The sequence below is a fragment of the Nelumbo nucifera genome, chromosome 1 (genome assembly GCF_055504915.1).
Source record: "Nelumbo nucifera cultivar China Antique chromosome 1, China Antique-T2T, whole genome shotgun sequence".
Lineage (NCBI taxonomy): Eukaryota > Viridiplantae > Streptophyta > Magnoliopsida > Proteales > Nelumbonaceae > Nelumbo > Nelumbo nucifera.
Window position 1 is genome coordinate 148,957,716 of NC_142649.1, and position 23,475 is coordinate 148,981,190.

General features: G+C 45.3%; 1 protein-coding gene and 1 pseudogene across 6 annotated transcripts; one reads left to right on the forward strand and one right to left on the reverse strand.

Annotated features, from left to right (window-relative positions):
- Positions 1 to 935: 935 nt before the first annotated feature.
- LOC148803971 (uncharacterized) lies at positions 936 to 1,723 on the reverse strand (annotated as a pseudogene). Its single transcript, XR_016082788.1, has 2 exons — positions 1,587 to 1,723; positions 936 to 1,466 (listed from the first exon to the last, which is right to left on the reverse strand). The product of XR_016082788.1 is annotated as an uncharacterized LOC148803971 (transcript).
- Positions 1,724 to 3,137: 1,414 nt separating this feature from the next.
- Positions 3,138 to 22,778, forward strand: LOC104606529 (65-kDa microtubule-associated protein 1-like). 5 transcript variants are annotated; one of them, XM_010271783.3, is made up of 11 exons: positions 3,138 to 3,290; positions 4,340 to 4,403; positions 4,505 to 4,605; positions 4,745 to 4,948; positions 5,133 to 5,390; positions 5,517 to 5,732; positions 7,126 to 7,281; positions 7,374 to 7,685; positions 8,795 to 8,882; positions 20,023 to 20,171; positions 22,287 to 22,778. In XM_010271783.3, exons 3-11 carry the CDS (start codon positions 4,534 to 4,536, stop codon positions 22,587 to 22,589), a joined length of 1,758 nt encoding a protein of 585 aa, XP_010270085.1. In that variant the 5' UTR covers positions 3,138 to 3,290; positions 4,340 to 4,403; positions 4,505 to 4,533; the 3' UTR covers positions 22,590 to 22,778. The 5 variants fall into 5 exon arrangements, with proteins under 5 accessions (XP_010270085.1, XP_010270088.1, XP_010270087.1 ...); XM_010271786.3 differs by having other exon boundaries at positions 3,146 to 3,290; positions 4,325 to 4,403; XM_010271785.3 differs by having other exon boundaries at positions 3,181 to 3,420.
- The last annotated feature ends 697 nt before the right edge of the window (positions 22,779 to 23,475 follow it).

Sequence of the window (23,475 nt, forward strand, 5' to 3'; positions counted from 1 at the left end):
AAATAAATAAAATAAAATCGTAAAAGAGAGAAAAATCCAAAACGCATGTGAGGGCTTTTGGCCGGTCTGATGCACCGAAGCAGACCTACTTCATACGTTCTTTTATCTTGTCTACTAGTTCCCGTGAAGCAATCAATCCACACATCATAAGATCATTCAACATCAATTCTGTTGACGTTGGGGCGGCTCCGGTTCCGAAATTCGGATATGGCCACTGAGCCGAATGCGGACAACTACAGCTAATCCAAATATAGTAGCATTGGTCAAGAGTCAAACTCTAACACTTTACCGTTCGATTGGTATAGTATATACACCTTTCATCATAATTGAATAGAGGAGATTGTTAACCGTTGATTCAGTACTTGGTTGTGCATTGCTTTAAGGTGGTTTCATCTAACTTGAACTTTTTTCTTTTCTTTTTTTTTCCTGACAGGAAAAGAAAAAGAAGAGAAGAATAAAAAAACTGAGTTAGAGTGGCGCTTGATGCTTAATCTGGTTCAGTCAATTAAAATCATGGGTCATTGACGGACAAATCAAATAAATATTTAGTTTTTGCTGATTTAATTAATTATCCAATATATTTACAAAAACCTCTCCTAAAATTTTTGACAATCATAAAACTTCCCTTATAATTTTACTTTAATAAAAACCTCCCTTGAACTTTTCATTGTCTTATTTTCTTCTTCTTCTCTTCTCCGTCCCCACTATCCCCACTCTCTTTGAGTCGATTAAGTCAGAACAACCGAAAGACACTATTCATCTTCTTCTGGCAGCAAATAGAGTTTCAGCAACTAATCAGGCAGTTCTCGGAGGTCTAGTTTGTGCCGCTCAAGGGGAAAGCATTAAAACGGTGGGTGTCCTCTTTAGGCTCTAAAATTCTTCCATCACGACCTCCTCAACTTGATCAATTGAGTTCAAGAGTTTCTTCTGTGGGGTTAGGACATCAAATTCTCCAGCAACCTAATTATCAATACCAAGCAAAGATTTGCAGCACGTCCTTAGCTTCGGTCACTTCTCGCCACCGGAGTATTCTATCGCCCCAACAATGGAGACCCGTGTAAAATCCAGCCACGCCCAATTGCCAACCTTTGAATACCATAAGATGCCCTTCCAATATTGACGCCCCGCTAAACCACTATAGCCCCCACCCTTATTGTGTGTTCCAGTAAAGCATCCAACCTCGTAGTTCCCCGGGAAATTGGAAAACCGATGAAGTCTCGACCATCGGAACTATCCAGTTTTAAAGGCGAGCCGAACAAGTTTGTTGCATCTTAGTCATCGAATATTAAAGGGGAGCCAAACAAGATCCGTCCATCGCCATTGCTGATTCTTGCGGGAGAACTGAACAGCCTCCCCCCCTGTTCCATATCGAGCGGATCTGCAGCCGATCGGCGATGAACAAACAACGATGCCGTCAAGTCCGGTCTGATTAATCTGTCTCTTGATTCTGGCATTGCTATCCTTGTCTAAAACAAGAAAATTTGTAAGAACGTGTATTACTATCTCCGACGAACAAATAATCGGATTTCCGATACCTCTTAGGAAAATCAAGACAGAAAGGAGTAGTTTTGAAAACCATAGACTACCTTGCTTCAGTTCTTGAGGATTTGGAGTTCGCGATTAGAGGGGTTGAAGAAGAGAACGAAGTAACGTTTTAATGGATTCCTTTGCATTTGAATATGAAACTTGAAGAAGAAGAAGAACTAATGAGGGGAGATCCGGGGAAGGATTTCACGCCGTTCCCTTCTATTGCAAGTGGAAGGGGAGACAGGGGCAGTTTTGATATTTTAAAATATTTTATTAACTCTTTGTCAATTAATTAGGGATAATTTCGTAATTTATCAAAATTTCATCTGAATCGCTGATGAAAGGGAGGTTTTTTCCGAGATTTTAAAAGTTTAGGGGAGATTTTTGCTCAAGAAAAATTAGAGGAGAGGTTTTTATATTTTACCCTAATTGGATTATTATAATTATGCTACGGCCAACTATTGACCACTAATCAAAAGGTGTCACGTGGGCAAAGCTAGAGTGCAAGATCAGGATTTCACCGAGGCACGGCGAGGTTAACAACGACCACGCATTTATGGTAAAATCGATGATAGGAGAGCTATTATTGGCGGCCATTTCAGACGAAGGACATGGGCCTCTGCCGATTATTAGCGAAATAGTTACTCCCACGAAGCCACGATGGATGGTATTGCAAGTCGCCGAAAATCCCAAAATCTCCCACCAAGTCTTCAACAAATTAAGTAATTAATCACGATTATATATAACCTTGATTGCCAATAAAAAAAAAAAAAGAAAGTAAAGATGGAGATGTTTATTGAGGACACCTAGCAAAGGCGATGACGCGTATCTCATTTTGCCCGGCAGCAACCAACGTTTAGTGTTGTTTTCCAACAGCTTTTATGTCACATTGTCACCCACACTAATTGCCCCTGCCTTCGTCGTATCATTTTGGGATTTGGACTTTCCCATTATTGATCAGCTACTCAGCACCGTCTTTTGGATTTTGATTGATGATGATGTGTCATGTGTCCACGTAATTTACTTTTATCTCTTTCATGTTCCCTGCTGTACCAGGTAGTGATATGTCCTATTTGCCCAATTGGCAGTTAAAAAGCAGATCGGACGGTTAGGATCATCTGGCTGCCAAATCCCAATTCCCAAGAAGCATTTCGGTGGCCCATAGATAGTTGGACTCGGATCTGATTTATCATTTATGGAGTAGGGCGCCTCGTGTTTCTAGAAGATCTGCTTTACCAATTACCGGGGTAAAATTTCTCAACTATGGAAAAATCTACGGCTCAGATGTCCAACCAAGGAATCTTTTCACCTGAATCCCAGTGGACGCGTGTCTCGATTTTGAGTTCAGGGGTCCCAGATTCCCAGTCTTGATGAGATGAAATTGAAGACCAGTGGATGGTCAAAATTCGGAGTAGTTGAGTCAAATTTAGCGTGGCAAATAGGTAATTTGGTTATAAAGCTGTATCTTTTTTTGTAATTGCGCTCATAGTAATAAGGATTTTCATTTTTCAGTACATTTTAGACAAAAAATTATGATATGACTATGAGGTGATTAAGGGCCCCACTGTGGCACTGCACCGTATTTCCTTTTTCTTTTCCTTTTCCCCCCCCACACTGTATCTATATTGCTGTCTCCTTTGTCTGGGTAGCTCTTCGACCTTGTCCATCTGCTCTGTCTCTCGACGCAGATAACACTGAACTTAGACGAAAAGCTTAGATCTAAAACTGAAATCTCTCTAGCCCTAGCTCCAAGAACGATCTTGGTACGTCTCAGTCCGCATTGTCTGATCTTTCAGCTGTTGTTCTTTTATAATGCATGTACCAAGTGTCACTGTTACTCCCGTCGTGATCTCATGTTCAATCGTGTTTTCTTTTTGACTCGAGATGAAATGGGTAAAGATCTGAGAGTTTCTCACTTCATCTATTATCTGCTTCACGAATGTGGGGGTACCGGTGGTTTGGTTGACGGGGATATTGGAGGAGTGAGGGTTTCTGTGTGTTTAGAGCTTGACTTTCTTGAATGCTACTGGTTAGCTTTCGATTTTGGAAGTTGAAATTCCTGTAATTAGTAGTACTAGGTTGGTTAACTGCTTTGCAGTTTGTGATCTTGGCTTAGTGCTTATTTTTAGTTTCAATTATCCGGGAACTTGTGATTTTCACCTGAGTAACTAGATTCTGTCGATTTTAAGTGCTTTTAAGTTTTAAGCCGAACGAAGTAGGGCCTAAGGCTAAGATTTTTGGTACTTGTAATGTAGTACTGCAATTCTAGATGCAGAGTTATCTCTATTATGTTGTCTGGCGTGTAATGTAAGATCTTGACTTGGGTCAATTTTTGTGCCGAAAAAATGTTTGGGTCGAAGAAATAATTTTTATATTAAGACCATTATTCAGGTCTTCAACGGTAATACCTGCATTTTGTTTTATATTAGGAGAGACAGAGAGAGTTGAGGTCTGATTTCACGATTCTATAGTTTAATGGCAGATTTGAATTCTATTATACCCAAGAAAGGACTCACCTAATAGATCTGCTGTAACGCTGTTTTAATCCTTGCAACGAAGTCCATTTCTTCCCTTTTCTTTTATCTTCAATTCTTCATAATATTCGCGTCTAAAAGCTTGGGACCTTTTACAATGGTTTACGATGCAGATGGATTAGAATATTAGCTTAATTATGCATACCCCTGGACTGTGGCAACCTATGCCTTTTTTGACATGGAATCTTTTAGAATGTTTGCTCGGCTTTGTTATTATTTGGTATGGTTATTTAAAACGATTTTTGATCATCTTGGCTCATCAGTATGGCTCTTTTCAGATATATGAAGAAACGAGTGTATGTTTCACCTGTTTGTTGAAGTGCCAATCTCTGTTTCGTTAAGGTAACTGGATTGGCCTTTTCTTTCTTGATACATACAGTTTTTCTGTGTGTGTTGTCATTATGTGTATATGTATATATATTGTATTCTCTTTCTTAATGCAGGTGAAGTTGTAATATTTGAATAAGCTAGAATGGCGGTCACTGATGCTCAAAACCCACTTCTCAACGAGATAACTTGCGGGTCTTTGCTGCAGAAATTGCAGGCAATCCTTTTTAACCTTTCCAACTTGAAAGTCTATCATATTTCATTTTCATTTTATTTATGCACGTTTTTTATTATTGGAACATGAAGTTACATATTGAGCAGAGGAAATAAAACTGAAGTTTGGGTTTGTAATGCAGCAAATATGGGATGAAGTTGGTGAGAGTGAGGAGGAGCGTGACAAGATGTTACTTCAATTAGAACAAGAGTGCTTGGATGTTTACAAGAGGAAGGTTGATCAGGCTGCAAAGTCAAGGGAACAGCTTCTTCAGGCCTTGGATGATGCCCAATCTGAATTGTCCAATCTTCTCTCAGCTTTGGGGGAAAAAAGCTTTGCTGGAGCTGTGAGTGAACGCTCATCTCGTTTTATCTATGATAGAATGTACATAATGGGTCCTTAATTTTTTTTTTGTCAGAAAAACTTCAAGTAGAAATTTGTGAGCAACTTTATAGGCATATATTCCTCTATGTACATCAGTGCAAACCCATTCAGGTTTTCTCATGGATATGGCCTTTTATGTCTTACAGCCAGAGAAGACTACTGGGACAATTAGGGAGCAACTTGCAGCTATAGCACCTGTGTTGGAAAAGCTTTGGAAGCAAAAAGAGGAAAGAATAAAGGAATTTTCTGATGTACAGTTACAGATTCAGAAAATATGTGGGGAGGTTGCTGGGAACTTGAAACTTAGTGAGCAGGTGGGGCCTCCTACGGTTGATGAAGCAGACCTATCCCTCAAGAAGTTGGATGAATTTCATGCTCAACTCCAGGAACTTCAAAAAGAAAAGGTAGTCTCTCTCCCCTGATCATCCGGTAGATGAAAAGTTATTAAGTTAAAGGTGATTGTGATTTAGTTGTTTTAACTTTCACATTGATTATATTGGTAATAATCCATTGACTTTCCAATGTGGCAGAGTGATAGATTGCACAAAGTCCTTGACTTTGTAAGCACTGTACATGACCTCTGTGCTGCGTTGGGCATGGATTTCTTCAGTACTATTACTGAAGTTCACCCAAGCTTAAATGACTCTGTTGGTGTGCAAGCCAAGAGTATTAGTAATGATACACTATCAAAGTTGGCTAAGACAGTACTTGCCCTAAAAGAAGAGAAGAAACAAAGGCTGCAAAAGGTAACTCTTTTAGCATTTCAACTCTATGTTCTTTATCATGCTGAACTTTGGTCATTACAATTATTTTGGTTTGACTCACAATTTTGTAACTAGATGGAAGTACTGGGCACACTAATAATTGAAACCTTGCTTGCAAAGCTTTATATATGTCTAATTGTCTATGGGGGTGTAAGGGTGTTTGGCACCATGGTCGGTAGAAGTGGCAACATTTATACTCGAGTCTAGTCTTGGAAATTGGGAAAGTAGTCAAGTTGTGTACATAACCTAGTGCACATTTGTTTATTGTTGTTTAATACACAAAGGTGCCATTAGGCACCACATGGGACATTAGAAGTGAAAACGCCTTTAGGAGCAAGAAACCTCAAAAAGTTGTTTCTATCAAAAGTCACTTTTGCATAAACAAAGGTGAGAGAAGGTACAACTGGTTCTACTTGAATCAGCCCAACCAAATTAGATTTTGGTTAGGTAAAGTCAAAATGGCTACATGGCACTGATGTGGCAGTGTTTTTTCAGGAAATAACCATGGCACCAAAAAATATACTATATGTAGTTCTTTTGGAAACTGGAAGTGCCTAATCAAACAGGTGGTGCAGATTGTGAAAAATATTGAATTTTCTTTCATTGGATTAATAAAGCAAATATTATACTTTATCAAAAAAAGAAAATCAAACAGCTAGTGCCATGCCAATGCTGGAGCCTCTGAATTTTGGGATGGAGAGACAAAGATGAGGAGGTGGAGGCTCTTGACTTCCTTAATGGAGGGAAAGTGAGAGGACTCCACTTATTTCTTGTTAACCACATGCCCTTAAGAGTAGGTGGAATTTAACCAGCCAAATTGGGTGTCAACATGTGAACTAAGAAGCTTTTAAGGTAACTTATCATGTCCCATGTAGCATGAATTTCCCTTGAGCCTACTGGTCTTCTGTTGCTAAATTTCATTCTTATTCTCCAATGAAATAATATTGCTGAATTGGTATTTAGAGGTTAGTTTCCATATGCCATCCAAGTGGTATGTAGTAAAAAACCATTGCCCCCCCCCCCCCCCCCCACCACCACCACAATTGTTTAGAAATCCTGATGCCAGGTTTCCATCTCTCTTTGCAACTTATTTTTTTCATAATAAAGAAAGAAGCATTGAACCAAGTTCAAGTAATAGTACTGATGATATTAAACTATATTGATTTAATATGGTAATCCATCAAGAAATGTTCAGGCATTAGGTTTGTCCTCAATTATGTGTTTTCATTTTAATGAAAGGACAAAAGGTTATTGATCTGCCTGAAGTGCAAAATGAAAATGATCACTCTAACCTGAAAAATTACTTGTGCACATTTTATTTTTTATTTTAGCAAGAATGAATTTGAATGGTCTGACAATGTTAACTTCTTCCCAGATTCAAGAATTAGCAGCACAGCTATTTGATCTGTGGAACCTGATGGACACGCCTGAAGAGGAGAGGAATTTGTTTGAGCATGTTACCTGTAACATTTCAGCTTCTGTAGATGAGGTTACAATCCCTGGGGCCCTTGCTCTTGATCTGATTGAACAGGTGAGAAATAATCACCAGTTGATAAGTTCTCTGAGCAGTAACTTTGAGTGTGGGAAGCTAGCGTATCTCATTTTCTTATTTCTGTTGTGAAGGCTGAGGTGGAAGTTGAAAGACTTGATCAGTTAAAAGCAAGCAGGATGAAGGAGATAGCTCTTAAAAGACAAGCTGAGCTTGAAGAGATATATGCTCATGCTCACATAGAAATAGATTCCGTGGCAGCTCAAGAAAAAATAATGGCCTTGATTGATTCTGGGAATTTTGAGCCCTCTGAATTGCTCGCTGACATGGATAATCAGATTGCAAAAGCAAAAGAAGAGGCCATCAGTAGAAAAGAGATACTGGACAAAGTTGAAAAGTGGATGTCAGCTTGTGAAGAAGAGAGTTGGCTTGAAGACTACAATCGGGTAACTTTGATATCTCTCTCTCTCTCTCTCTCTCTCTCTCCAATGATATTATGCTTACTGAAAAACGGACTTAGTTCTTTTAGGTACTTATATCCAAATTAAATAGGACCTGATCTATATGTAGCTAATCTGAACCCATTATGATAATGTGGATGTCCAAACCTAGGTAATCTCATAGTAAAAAAAAGTCTGGATTCTCTGGATTCCTTATTTGGGGTTTCTTTTCCTGTTGCATCTTGCTTGTTGAGTGCTAGGTGCCAACAGCTTTTTTTTTCCTGATTTCAGCTTGAAGCATCATTGGGATGCTACAAGAAGTAAACAAGAGTGCCTTGCCTTAACCGGGGAGGGATTTGTTTTCTATACGGTATCTTGCCTGAAAAGTCAGAGGTTCCTATTCCATAAAAAAGCCTTATACTCTATTTTTATTTAATAAAAGAAAAGTTATTCTGCATGGTTGCAATGTTTTTTTTCTTCAAATCTTATTCTTACTTTATTTTAGAGGAACAATTATTCTGTCTTGCAGGGGTTCCACCCCATTGTTTCCTTGCTGTTTGGTGCCTATACTGCATTTGAAACAGGGTAGTTAGATTATCAATATCCTTTCTTTAAGAAGGAATCTATGATCAAAGAAAAGTACAGATCTTCTTGTGTCCTTTACTTGGAGGAAAAAAAATCCTTGCTCCCCCTAGAAAACAGTAAAGAACCCTTGCAAGATTATCAACAATCAAATTAGCATACATTGGAACACACTAGAAAAGAAGTTCAATCTGGATCCAATAATCTTGCATCTTTTATACTATGGACATTATCCATGGGGCCATAGGAAAAGTCCCTAATTATAAAAAAACGTTCACATGATTTGCTGAGAACGAAGCTGCATTTCTGCAAATCATCATTATAGCCTTCTGCATCATGGTTTTTTTCTTCACCTGTCCCTATTAGTAAGCAGAAGGAAAGGTTTACCTTTATTAGAAATAAGAACAGCAATATAGAAAACAAAGTAACAATCAACAAGCTTTCTGATTGTACTCTTGCATACTTCCTTTCCTGTCACATTCTGTGGTTGCAGTTAGGATGTGAGTTTTCTAATGTGGGCTTTCTATAAACAGGATGAGAATAGGTACAATGCTAGCAGAGGTGCACACATAAATCTTAAGCGTGCAGAAAAAGCTCGCATTTTGGTCAATAAAATTCCAGGTATATTCAGAACTAGCTTACCTTAAGCTGATAAAAAACAAAGGTACCATATTGTCATGTATTTCCCATTTGCAGTCTCCACAAGGAAATGCTGGTAGTGTTTCATATACAGATTCAGAATGCTTGCTTACATCGCTGATATTTTAGATGGATTGAAGGATGAATAAATGCTTTGGTGTTCATGCATGCCTGTATGAATATAATGGTATGCATGGACTCCCAAAAACAGATATTATCCAACTTACAGTTTGCTAATTGTGTATCATTTGTGGACCTCTTCAAGACACTCCTATTTGATATATCTTCAACAGGGGATTTTGTAGGACAAGAGTGCTCTGGACCTCCAACATCCAAAGTCAATAGAGGAATAGGAATTCTACTTTCAGTTATGATTAGATCCTTTTTTGTCTCTTTCCCTTTGTTTTACACATGTCCATGTAAGGTGGTGTGGTTAATATAATACTGTCTAATGATGCACGATCCGGTCAGTCCTAGCTGCCGGTAACCTTGCCTCTGACGGAGTGGGAGATGCCTGAAACAGGGAGGAAACAAGAGATCCCCGGGGGAGGAACTCGGCGGGAATGCTCCGACGCTCAAGTTAGCACTCTGAGAAGGCAAGGAAGATGAGAGATTCTCTTAGACCAGAAGGCGCAAAGTATCACTTGCCTTTACTCTGGGGGAAGAGGGCCTTTTATAACCGCCTTGGTGCACTCATTCCCAAGCCTCTGCCAGATCAGGTGTAACCGCCTCTGCGGGGGGGCAGACACAACCGCCATTGTCTTCTCTGTCGGAGCCGTCTCTACAACGACTGAGATGGCGGTAGCAGGTGGCCGTTGGAGTGCGACTGTCATGTGTCAGATCCCTGATCAGTCAGGCGCGCCGCCTCAGATTGCGGACTTCTTTGGTGTCAGGTACGGTCGTTCAGTCACGCGGCCTAGAGCCGAGGTGCCGGAGTGGTGCATGAGGTGAAGTCTTGAGTTCGGACAGGAGCGTGGCTTGGACTTATCCGAGGTGGGTTAGTCCGGGCTTTGCCTTTTGTGGTGTTCCTTGTAGAGCTCGGGATTTCTAAGGAAAGCTCGGGTTCTCTTTGGGGAGCTTGGGGCCTCTCCTTGGGGAGCTCGGGCCTCTTCTTGGGCTATGGCTATGTCGCTGTGCCGAGCTGACGCTCCTGCCAGGTCATACCCGGTTGCCTCCACGTGTTGCGCGGCCAAGGGGTCGGGCCAAATCCCCCTCGGGTCTTGACCTGGCGCGAGGAGTTCACGGGTTGACGGGTGGATTTGCCTCGTGGCGCGCTTCGTCCAGCTCGGTGATCCTCCGGTCTGACACGCCTATGCCTTTGGCTCGATTAGGGTTAGCTCGGCCCGACCAAGGGTCAACTCGGGTCGCGTACAGCTCACCCGTGGACGTCAAACGATTATTAGATTTCGGACGTCAAAAATTCGCGCTAAACTGATTTCACCTCGGGGGTCGTGCAGTTGGTTTTTCTGAGAGCCGTTGGATGGCTTTGATCTTGGTCGTTGATGCACGGGTATAGTAAATAGTGGGGGTCCTGGTCACTTTTCCCTCGCCATAGTCTTCAGCACTTGTTCTTTGAGCTCGCGTCCAAGGTCTTCAGCTCACGTCACTTTTCCTAGTTCGGTAGCTTTTCCTTGGTGAGTCCCCTTAGCTTTTCTTTCAATTCCTTTCCTTTCAATGTCTAGTTCGGGTAGCTTAGATAGTCTTCTAAGAGAGCCTGAGGTGGGGACCTCGGCTCGGGCTGCTTCTTTCGACAGCCTTCTGGATGAACCGGAGGTAGGGCCTTCAGTCCGGGTCACCTCTGGCAGCCTGGCATCCACTTCTCGTCGAGTTCGGATGCCAGATAAGTTCAGACCTTCCACTATGACGTCTGAGAGACTTCGGTCTCTTGTTCGTCAGTTCAATCTGCCCGGGGAGTACACCTATAGTTTACCTACGGGCGACTTCCCTTGAGAGCACGATCCGGATGAGATCGTGATTTTTTGGGAGCAGCTCGTCGCCGGGCTGCGCCTTCCTCTTCATTCCCTTATCGTCGAGGTCTTGAATCACTTTGGCGTCACCGTTGGTCAACTCCATCCGCAACGTTGTTGGGACCATCTCCCTCTGTTGTGAATATGTCCTCCCGCTAGACTTAGAAATCTTCTCCGCCCTCCTCACGCTTAAGAAGCATGCGAGCTTCCTCCCCGAGCACAGGCGGGCCTATTACTTGTCTCCCCGCCCGGGGTTTAAACTTCTACACGAGCTTCCAAGTAAGGTCCCAGCGTGGAAGCGGGACTACTTTGTGGTCCGAAGTGCTACGGGGTGGCCGTTCCCCACCCATTGGAGGGCGGCTATTCACGACCCCGGTGCCATGTTAGACAAGAACATGGCGGAGACCTTCCAGTCTTGGGTTCAGCTCGGGCTCGAGTGCAAAGATTACCTACGGAGGCTAAGCTTATCCAGGCCGGTCTGAGTCCGGGTAGGTTTCTTACTCAGATGATTTTTTTAATTTTTTTTACTGATACCGAGCTCCTTTCGCAGGTGTCATGGAGGAGGAGAAGACCCGTGGCGACAACCTGCTCGACGGGATGAAGAGGAGAAAGCGGGTTACTAAGCAGGCTCGCGTCGAGTCTCCTCGGGCTGTGGAGCCCGAAGTCCCAAGCCATCCTCTAGTCATCAACCTGGAGTTTCCCAGGGAGCTTGAGGTAGTCGGGCCTGATCCGAAGGTTGCGGCGGAGCCCGAGGTTGCAGAGGCTCGGGACGTCGACACTATGGAAGCTTCCCACACTCAGATGGTATTCTCCAGCTTGGGGAGCCAGGAGGGGTCAGTAGTGTGCTGACGCCGAGCTGTGCTTTCCGTAAGAGCAAAAAGTTTGTCTACCCTGGGGAGGTTTCGGAATGGGCTGACCTTCCTCCAGGTCACATCGGCGCACGCGCTGCGTCTCACGCCATGGTGGCAAGTCGAAGTGGTTTCCCTTGGTGTTTTTCCTATGCTTTATTATTCTCTTCTTGCTGGATTGACTTGTTCTTGCTTGGTAGGTAAACTCCTCCATCCATGCCCTAACCATTCAATCGGTGAAGCGGGCACAAGCTGCCGAAGAGGCTTCCCGTGCAGCGCATACCAAGCTAAGGATAGCTCGGGAGCGGATCCATCGTCTTGAGGGTGATACTTCGGCTCAGAAGAATGCCATCGAGACCTTGACGTCGGAGAAGGTCGCAATGGATCGCGAGTTGGAGAGGCTTCGGAGGGAGAACGGGGCCTTGAGGCTTGTTGTAAAGCATCTCGCGAACTCAAGGGGTCTTGGAGCACGAGGTGGAATACCTTAAGGCCAATATCAAGGAGAAGTCTGAGATCTTCCAAGCCATCGAGGACACTAAAGTGAAGGCCGTCGAAGATTATATCGCGTCGGAGCGCTTTGATGACCTGATGGTGGGCTCGTATCGGAGGGGTTTCAAGTTGAGCCGGTGGATGATAAGGCATATGTACCCCGGACTCGACACCCGTGCCATAACCTCCTCGCGCATTACTCCGGAGATGGCTCTCCAGGCTGACGACGACCCGGACTCTGACGATGAAGCAGACGCCTCGAGTGCTGCCGAAGTTCCTTCTGATGTCTTGGTCAAGGGAGGTGTGCCTCTGAAGTGATATGTACCGAGCCTGCGAGCTCGTTTTTCTTGTCTTTGTATTGAATCGATTGTAAATGAAATGTTGGTAATGAAATGCCTTTTTTTGGTTAAGTGTTGTGCACTGTCGTTCTTTCTTTTTGCCGAAGTGACTATATTGCCGAACTGTTAGAATTAGGTCCCCAAAGCGGGGGGGTTTCTCGAGGTGAGTTAACATAGTAAGGCTATACGCCCGAGCTCGGCGCTTTAGCCCTTGGGCTAGAATACTCTCCTAGGGTTTGCCCACGCCGAAGAAGCGACTGGGTCTTACGGTGCCGAGGTCCTTGTTAGCTCGGCATTTTGACCCTTAGGCTTTGGGAGCGATTTATAGTCCACTCAGTTCGGCAATTTACAGGTAATATCGCCTTAAGTTGACGATATTCCATTCCCGGGGTATTTGTTTTCCCTCCAGGGTTTCGAGCTCGTACGCTCCTCCGAGCGCTCTCTTTACTCGGTAGGGTCCTTCCCAGTTTGGTCCGAGTTTGCCAACGCTGAGCTCAGGTACCATGACCTTGCGGAGAACCAGGTCGCCGACGCGGAAGTTTCGCTTCTTGACTTTGGCATTGTAGTACCGAGCTACCCTTTGCTGGTACGCTACGGTCTTGATGTAGGTGAGGTCCCTCACCTCGTCGAGTAGGTCGAGGTTGGTACGTAGCTCGTCTTCATTGGTCTTGTCGCCGTACGCTTCCAGTCGTAATGAGGGGATTTTGATTTCGGCTGGGATGACTGCCTCCGTGCCATAGGTGAGGTTGAAGGGAGTTTCTCCGGTGGCGGTCTTCTCTGTAGTTCGGTAGGCCCATAGGACGCTGGGTAGCTCGTCCGCCCATAGTTCTTTAGCTCGGTCTAGCCTAGCCTTCAGTCCGCGGAGGATAGCTCTGTTCGTGACTTCTGCTTGACCGTTTGCTTGCGGGTGTGCAACTGACGTGAAGTTTTGCCGAATTCCCATGTCTTGGCACCATTCCTGGAATTTGATATCCTCGAACTGCTTGCCGTTGTCGGAAATCAGTACCCGAGGTAATTCGAAGCGGCACACAATGTTCTTCCAAAAGAAGTTTTGAACGTTTTGGGTCGTGATTGTCACGAGAGGTTCAGCTTCTACCCACTTTGTGAAGTAATCTACCGCCACTACTAGGAACTTCCTCCCACCTGTTGCTGGCGGGAATGGCCCAAGTATGTTGATGCCACATTACGCGAAGGGCCATGGACTGGTGAGATACTTGAGATCGGCGGCGGGCTGATTGTGGATATTTGCATGCTTCTAGCACTTATCGCATTTTCTGACTAACTTAACAGCGTTTGCTTTCATTGTTGGCCAATAGTACCCTTGTAGTGCTTTTTGAGCGAGGGCCCTGCCCCCCAGGTGTCCGCCGCACAGGCCCTCATGAATGTCGTGGTGAACAAGCTCGGCTTCGGGAGGCTGCAAGCAGCGCAGGTAGGGGAGCATGTAGGATCTTCGGTACAACCGTCCGTCAATCATGACGTATTTGGCTGCCTGGCGCTCCACCCTCCTGGCGGCATTGCGGTCTGCGGGAAGGGTCCCATGTAGCAGGAAGCTCGCGAGTGGATCGATCCAGCTCGGCTCTGCTTGGACGATAGGAGCTACCTCCTCTGCCCCCCTGAGAATGCTAGGCCGAGGTAAATCTTCTATGTACACGGTCCTCATCGTGTTATCACTAGTGCTGGCTAACCGGGACAGGGCATCGGCCTCGGTATTCTCCGACCTCGGGATTTGCTTGATGAAGTGTGACTGGAAGTTAAGCAGAGCCTCATTTACTTTGGCTAAGTAGGCAATCATAGTCGGTTCGCGGGCTTCGTATTCGCTTGTAACTTGATTGACCACGAGCTGGGAATCGCTGCAGATGACGATGTGTTTGGCTCTTACCTCTTGGGCCAGGGCTAGCCCGGCTATCAACGCTTCGTACTCCGCCTCGTTGTTGGATGCCGTGAACTCGAAGTGTAGTGCGTACTCCAGTTTTGTGCCGCTCGGACCATGCAGAACTATTCCGGCTCCACTGCCCTACTGATTCGAGGAGCCATCTACGTGAAGGATCCATGGCTCTTCATCCCAGTTCGCGCTTGGCCTAACCAGGAGAGATACCGAACTGGGTGCGACCTCACGATGCTCGGACTCAACCGGCCTGGGAGCACCGAACTCGCCCGAACTGGGGGCTTCGTGCTTAACCGGGCTAGGGACTTCGGAGCTGAATGTGCACTCTGCAACAAAATCCGCCTAGGCTTGGGCCTTGATAGCAGTTCGCGGCTTGTATTGGAGGTCGTACTCACTGAGCTTAATGGCCCACTTCGTCAGTCGACCAGAGACCTCGGGCCTGAGTAACACTTGCCTCAGGGGTTTGTTGGTGAGGACGGTAATGGTATGGGCTTGGAAGTACGGGCGGAGCTTGCGGGCTGCAATGACCAATGCGTAGGCTAGTTTTTCTATCTCCGGATATCTCGTCTCCGCTCCTTGCAACACTTTACTAACATAGTAGATGGGTCGTTGGACCCAATCTACTACCTTTATTAGTACCGAGCTGACTACTTCATCACTTGCTGAGAGGTACAGTTCTAGGACATCGCCCTCTTCGGGCTGGGTCAAAACTGGGATACTGGCGAGGCATCTTTTGAGCTCGTCAAACGCGAGCTGGCAACCTGGGGTCCATCGAACCCTTTGCTTTTCATTGCCTTAAAGAAAGGTAGGCAGCGGTCTACCAACTTGGACATAACACGACTCAGTGCGGCTATTCTGCCGTTCAGCCTCTGAATCTCTTTTACTTTTCGGGGCAGTCTCATCTAAGATGGCCCTTATTTTGTTCGGGTTGGCCTCAATGCCGCACCGGTTGACGATGTACCCTAGGAATTTACCCGAGGTGACACCGAAGACACTTGTTTGGGTTTAACTTCATGTTAAATTGGCGCAGAATTTGAAAGACATAATGCAAATCTTGTATTAACTCATGTGAAAATTGGGTTTTGATGACCATGTCGTCTACATAACATTCTATCTTAGTGCCAATCAATGGTTCAAACAGCTTATTCACAAGCCTTTGAAAGGTCGCTCCCGCGTTTTTTAACCCGAAGGGCATGACCTTGTAGCAGTACAGGCCAAACTCGGTTATGGAGGCGGTCTTTTCCTCATCGGTTGGGTCCATCTTGATCTGATTGTAGCCCGAGTAGGCATCTAGGAAGCTTAGCAACTCGTGCCTCGAGGTCGCGTCCACTAGGCGGTCGATCCTGGGGAGGGGGAAGCAATCTTTCGGGCAAGCTCGGCTCAGGTCGGTGTAGTCGACGCACATGCGCCACTTGCCGTTAGCCTTTTTCACTATAACGGGGTTGGCCACCTAGCTCGGGTAATGAACTTCCCTTATGAAGTCTGCTGCGAGGAGCTTCCCGACCTCCTCGTCGACTGCCCTCCATCGCTCGGGCTAGGTTGCGTTTCTTCTGTCTAATGGGCCTAACTATAGGGTCAGTATTGAGTTTGTGAGTTATGAGGTTAGGGTCTATGCCGAGCATTTCTGCCACGGACCAAGCAAAAACATCTAAGTTACTGAGTAAGAAGCGTACCAGTTCGGATCGCAAGGGCTCCTCCAGGGAAGCGCCGATCTGAAGTGCTCGGGCTGGGTCCTCTGTCGAGATAGGGATGAGAACGATCTCCTCTGTGGGCGCAGCTCGCTCCTCGTTCTGTTCCACGGGTTGCTCCAACTCGAGGTCGCTGGCCACCTTGGCTTTTTCCCTTGAGGGTGGCGACGTAGCATTTGCGGGACTCAAGCTGGTCGCCCCGCACTACCCCGATGCCGAAGTCCGTGGGGAACTTCATGGCCAAATAGTAGGCGGACACCACAACCCTTAAAGCATGGGTGATCGGCCGACCTACTATGGCATTGTATGGGGAGGGGGTTGCAACCACCAAGAAGTCTTGTTTGAGCCTCACTATGCTAGGCCACATGCCGACTTCCACAGGTACTATAACCCTTCCCAGGGGCCTGACTTCCTCTCCGCTGAAGCCGACCAATGGGGTGTTCGCGGGCTTCAAGTCACTCTCTTGGAACTGGAGTTGGTCGAAAGCCGATTTGAAAAGGATGTCTGCCGAACTGCCTGAATCAACGAGGATGCGCTTGACTTCAAAATCATTGATCTTTACCTTTATGACGAGCGCGTCATCGTGGGGGTAGTGAACTCCGCGCGCGTCGTCCTCGGTGAAGAGTATGGGGTCTTCTGTCCTTGGCCGCTTCGGGGGATTCTGCTCTTCTCTGGCGGCCTGACGGGTTGATGCCCGAGCTACGGCCGAGGTGCAACCCGCTACAATTGACCCTCCGACGATCACATGGATCGTTCCCCGAACTGGTCTCTCCTCCGGGGGTGCTTCTGTGACTGCTCTGCTGGCCTGTTGCTGGACTCAGGAGCATCCCTACTGTGCTCCCCTTGTCGACCTGCCTTATTGTTATTATTATTACCATTATTCTGTACAAAATTCCTTAGGTATCCGCGACGAATGAGTTCCTCTATCTCGTCGCGGAGATTCTTACAGTTCTCGGTACTATGACTATGGTCTCTGTGAAAGCTGCAATATAAATTTTTATTCCTTTCATTCGGGTTCCCTCTCAGACGGGGTGGCCACTTCATGTACGGGGGCGTCTTTGATCACCATCAGGATCTCGGCCCGCTTCGCGTTCAAGGGTGTATAGTCTGCCCGATCTGCCACGGGAGCTCGGAACGGTTGACTTGGCTTTGCCCCCCGGGCTGTCTTTCTTCCTCCTGTCCTCTTGGTTGGAGGGTTTGCTTTCCCTCTTCCTTTTTTCAAACCCGCCATCAGCTCTTTGATTGATCTCCTCCTCCGTTCTTGTGAACCTGTCTGCGAGCTTGAGGAACTCAGCTATGGTTGCGGGCTGGTTGACCACCATGTGCCATTCGAATTCCTTGTGCGTCACACCCCTCTTGGCCGCTGCGAGCTGTATTGCGGGGTCTAGGTGTGGTATCTGTAAGCACACGTCGTTTAATCGCTTGATATAGCTCCGGATGGACTCCCCTTCGTTCTGGACTATACCGAGGAGGCTCTCCTCAGTTCGGGGGCACCGCTTGCTGGTGACGAAGTGCACGGTGAAGACCTGCACGAACTGGGCTCAACTTCTTATCAATCCGGGGGCTAGGTTCCTATACCAAGTGCGGGCCACTCCTCTGAAGGTGGTAGTGAAGGCCACACACATGCAGGACTCGCTGGCCCTCGCCAGGTGCATCTGGGACTGAAAAGCATCAACATGGTCACTCGGGTCAAAGGAACCATCGTATTTGTCTAGCGGGGGGAGTTTGAAATCCTTGGGCATGGGGACAGTGAGGAGTTCCGATGACAGGGGGGAAGGGATTGAAAGGATAGGAGTAACCTTTACCTCATCCGAGCTCGCTTCCTCTTTACCTCGTCCGAGCTCGCTTCCTCTTTACCTCTGAGCTCAGGTAAGACACGGGTGGTAGTTCGGTGGGCTCGTCGGCGCCTCCGTTGCTGCTTGGAAGGTCCGGTGTTGGCACTGCTCGCTTTGGTGTTGCCGAGCTCAATGGGCCCGGACTGCTGGTGGTAGTCCGCGGCTAAGGCGCCGAACTAGTTTTTCGCGAGTGGGAGCCCGAACTGAGAGCGCCGAGGTGATGCTGACTTGATAGGCCGGGAGGTCCCCGATCCGCCGGCGTGCTGCGAAGCGGGGGTAGTTTGTCTCTCCCTCTTGCCAGGGGATGAGGCTTGGCTCCTGGAGGGGTTCTGAGCCTGGGAAGTTTCTCCCCGGTGAGGACGCCTGCCCTGAGGAGAGGGCTTGACTTGCTTGGCAGAGGGGTGCTGAGGTGGGAGCTGCGGTTGGCTCTAAGGCAGTTGGGGGAACTGCTGTTGGTAGTGTTGGTGTTGCTGAAGCTGTTGCATTTGGGCTTGCATGGCCCGCATGCACTGCATCAAATCATCGAGTTGGTTCTGGCTGGTCGCCAGAGGAGCAACGGTTGGTTCAGCGAAGGTTGTCTCAACAGAGGGGGGAAGGGGAACATTCACAGGCGCCACTGTCCGTGGCACATTCAGGCTAGGGACTCCGTCCACCGAGAGGGGGATGGTGAACTGCTCGATGCAAACAGTGGGGGGCTGAGGGTGTTCCCTGACGGCATTTAGGTTGGCGTTACGTCTATCACTGCCGGAGGAAGCCATGAATGCTAAGTTTCCTTATCTTTTTTTTTCTTAGGAAAGAGCTAGAGGTTGGGGAAGGCTTTTTGAAGTGTTTCCCATAGACAACGCCAAATGATGATGCGCGATCCGGTCGGTCCTAGCTGCCGGTAACCTTGCCTCTGACGGAGTGGGAGATGCCTGAAACAGGGAGGAAACAAGAGATCCCCGGGGGAGGAACCCGGCGGGAATTCTCCGACGCTCAAGTTAGCACTCTGAGAAGTTAAGGAAGATGAGAGATTCTCTTAGACCAGAAGGCACAAAGTATCACTTGCCTTTACTCTGGGGGAAGAGGGCCTTTTATAACCGCCTTGGTGCACTCACTCCCAAGCCTTTGCCAGATCAGGTGTAACCGCCTCTGCGGGGGGCAGACATAACCGCCACTATCTTCTCTGTCGGAGCCGTCTCTGCAACGACTGAGATGGCGGTAGCAGGTGGCCGTTGGAGTGCGACTGTCATGTGTCAGATCCCTGATCAGTCAGGCGTGCCGCCTCAGATTGCAGACTTCTTTGGTGTCAGGTACGGTCGTTCAGTCACGCGGCCTGGAGCTGAGGTGCCGGAGTGGTGCATGAGGTGAAGTCTTGAGTTCGGACAGGAGCGTGGCTCGAACTTACCCGAGGTGGGTCAGTCCGGGCTTTGTCTTTTGTGGTGTTCCTTGTAGAGCTTGGGATTTCTAAGGAAAGCTCGGGTTCTACCTCCTGGGAAGCATGGGTTATCTTTGGGGAGCTCGGGGCCTCTCCTTGGGGAGCTCGGGCCTCTTCTTGGGCTATGGCTATGTTGCTGTGCCGAGCTGACGCTCCTGCCAGGTCATACCCGGTTGCCTCCACGTGTTGCGCGGCCAAGGGGTCGGGCCAAATCCCCCTCCATCACTGTCCATCAATTCCTTGGTGTAATTATATAAGATCTCCCCTCAATCCCTTGTGGAAGTTGGGATTATGAACTCTCTTGACATGATATATGCAAAGCCAAATGTGTGGGTAGATCTTTCTGTTAGGTCTTTTTGTCATCTAGCAATGAGTGTTTATTTTAGTGGTTGTTTATTTTCCTGTGACATCTCATCATTTTTTTCCCTCTTACTTTCTGAAATGATGCAATATCTTTAGTTGTACTCTTAGGGGTAGGATTAGTATTTTTTATGGTTATTATCAATAGCTGTGGGTGAGTTTTGGTGCAATCTAATTTGAATTATTAGTATGTTGTTCATGCATCTCTGCAAGTGTCCTATTACGTTACAATGGTCTTCATTATCTAGATTGAAGACATCCATCCAATTAATAATTGGTTTGATTGGACTTTTAGCTATTGTTGACACCTTGGTGGCGAAGACACGAGCCTGGGAGGAGGAGCGTGGCATATCATTTACATATGATGGCGTTCCTCTCCTTGCCATGCTAGACGAATATGCCATGCTCAGGCATGATAGAGAGGAAGAGAAACGGAGAATGAGAGTAAGTACAGAAACACTCCTTATGAGCTCATTTTCCAAATTAATAGTTTTATTATTGTTGATATTCAAGGGTTACTTGTGGTTTATGGGACATCAGGTATAACATGGAATGAAACCAGTTATTTTGAGTTTGTTTTTCTTAATATTTCAAAAGATGAACTAGATTTGTTATTAGGAATGCTAATAAAAAGGTGGTAATTTGGGCACATCCCTTTTTTTATGTATACTGCATACATGCCTGACGAATTATCCAAGTGTTCTTGTTTTAAAAGACAAAATTACTTCTATGCATTAATTTTTATCATTATATATTTGTTAATGAAATAGTCAATGTAGGATTCAGAAGACATGAATTCATTTTACTTCTATTAGCAAACCATAATGGGTATTTCTTTTCTGGGTTTAATAATAAATTCATTTTGGATGATGGAGTTTTTTTTTTTGGTAGGAAAAAATTTTCATTAAGCAAACCAAAGAGTTCAACACACAAACCTAAAATAGAAAAAAAACAGGAACACTACAACGATAGGAATAAAAACAAATCACCCAATACCAACAGAAGGAATAACACAGAGAGACACAAGAAGAACAAGGAGACAGACTCCACAAAACCATCCTGACATAACTGATCAACCAACCAGGCAGGGAGACTTTCCCACCAAGAACTCTGGTAAGCTTCCATTACATGAACAAGAGACATAAGAGAGTTTCACGCCCAACTCTCTGCATACATGAAAGGTATCATGCAAAATGAAGATGAGTCCTTTGGCCAAACTTTTGAATTGCACAAAAGCCCATTCACCAACTGAAGGTAGTCCAACTCGAGGATGACCTTGTTTAGACCTCGGGATTTAACAAAGAGGAGGCCTTGAAGAGCTGCCAATGCTTCTGCTTGAAATGCTGAACTCGCTACCAATCTACCACAAGAAGCAGCAATAAAATTACCCCCTGCATTACAAATAATTAAACCAAAATGAGATATTTGCATTTCGATGACCCCCATCTATATTCATTTTCATCCATCCAGGAACAGGGGGGTGCCACTGATTACTCAAACCAATTACTGTGGATTGCTGAAGAACCCTGCTGCAAAGAGACCCAAGAGACCCAGCTTTGCTGTGAAGCTATAAACGGTTCTAAATTTCCCTGCCAATAGATAATAATATAGCACTCAAGTTGGGCTTAGAATCATTAAAGCAGATATCATTCCTATTCAACCAAATAGTCCAAAGAGTTAATGCTAAACACAAAAGCAAATTTAAAATCAGTATGATTTTCAGAAAGCCAATTTACCAAAGTGCTGAACCAAACCTTAAGGGCAAATCATATAGGAAAAATTATCATATCTACCACCAATAATACTTCCAAACCAAATAGCTCTGGCAAAATCACAAGACACTAAAGCATGCAAGATAGATTCAGTTTCACAGCCCCACAGCACTTACAACCTAGCCTATTTGAAATTCCTTTGATTCTAAGATTGTCACCCACTGCCAAGGCATTATGGCAACATCTCCAAAGAAACAACTTTATTTTAGGGCTAATATATGAAATCCAGATCCTTTTCCATACCTTGTTAGTTACGTCAGTGTCTCTTGAAGCATCATCTATGAAGACCAACAGTTAAATGATAGGCCGACTTTACATAGAAGATTCATTGGGGATCTTGGACCCAAATCAACTTTTCATCCCAATCAAAATTACCAAGGGATGTATTTAATCTCTGAAGCAATGCCAGGTATGAAATAGTTATGAATTAAATCTATTTTCCAAATTCTTGGTCCCTATTAATCAAATCACAAACTTTTGAAGGATGAAGGAGTTTAATGACAGACAAGATTTTTGTAGCTGATCTCAAATTGTTGTTATAAGGCTTTGTTGAGCTAAAGGTGTTGAATTGATCAGAAAGACGGTTTAAATGGATCTTGTTCATTCAAACACCATGACATCTAGAATGATTTTTTTTTCTTTTTTTTTTTTAAATTGTGTGCGTGTGTGACTATGCTCGCCTTCCAAATTGTTTTATTTTTTTGTGTGCATATCGTATTAACTGTTGCACAAAAATCATCATCATCACCATCATTATAAAATTTCTTGTGTGGTTGGCCATGTACAGGATCAGAAACGATACAATGAGCAACTGAATACGGAACAAGAAGCTATATTCGGTTCAAGGCCGAGTCCAAACAGGCCAATTGCTCCAAAGAAAGTGATGGTGCCACGTGCCAATGGAAGTGCAAACGGAACTCCCAGCAGAAGGTTATCGCTGAACGCTCATCAAAATGGTGCGAGATCCGCGGCTAAAGATGGGAAGAAGGATAACAGTCGACCTGTAGCTCCTGTGAACTATGTCGCCATATCTAAAGAGGATGCTGCTTCGCATGTATCGGGCACTGAACCACTTCCTTCTTCACCTTGATAGATAGTACAAGGCTGTGAGTCTAGTTAGTTACCAGATTAGGAATGTATCCCTTAATAATCGTAAGGGTAGCTAGAGACTGGATGTTGTTGTTGTATTGGCGTTTGGTAGCTTGGCTTTTATATCATAAGCTTTACCGATTTTTGTTCTTACTTGCATATGGAAAGGCAGTTTTCATCCAAAACAAAATTCCAAGTGTGCATGTCCAAAATTGTTACGGTCCATTTGTCGGATGCTAGTGTGAGAGATATCCTACATCAGTAGTATGGGACGTTGTAGGGTATATATGTGCTTGGATTCACTCTCTCTAACAGCTAACTTTTAGGGGTCAGTTCTTCTAACGTATGTAACAAAAATATGTCAATCTTTTGTTTTCTTTCGGACCTCGGGGTATTGCTGAAGCAGGCTTCTGCGATCAGCCATTACAGATCTGATACACCAAGGAGGATCTAAAAGATTTACACCTGTTTGAAAAACAGCCCTTCCTTGAAACCTGGAATCATGGTTCAAAGTATAATATGCCTGTGTATCAGCATCAGTAGTATGGGACGTTGTAGGGTATATATGTGCTTGGATTCACTCTCTCTAACAGCTAACTTTTAGGGGTCAGTTCTTCTAACGTATGTAACAAAAATATGTCAATCTTTTGTTTTCTTTCGGACCTCGGGGTATTGCTGAAGCAGGCTTCTGCGATCAGCCATTACAGATCTGATACACCAAGGAGGATCTAAAAGATTTACACCTGTTTGAAAAACAGCCCTTCCTTGAAACCTGGAATCATGGTTCAAAGTATAATATGCCTGTGTATCAGCAGATATATCGGTACTTAGATACATGCGGAAATACTTTTTTTTTCTTTATTTTCTTTTTTCAAAATTTGGTTTTT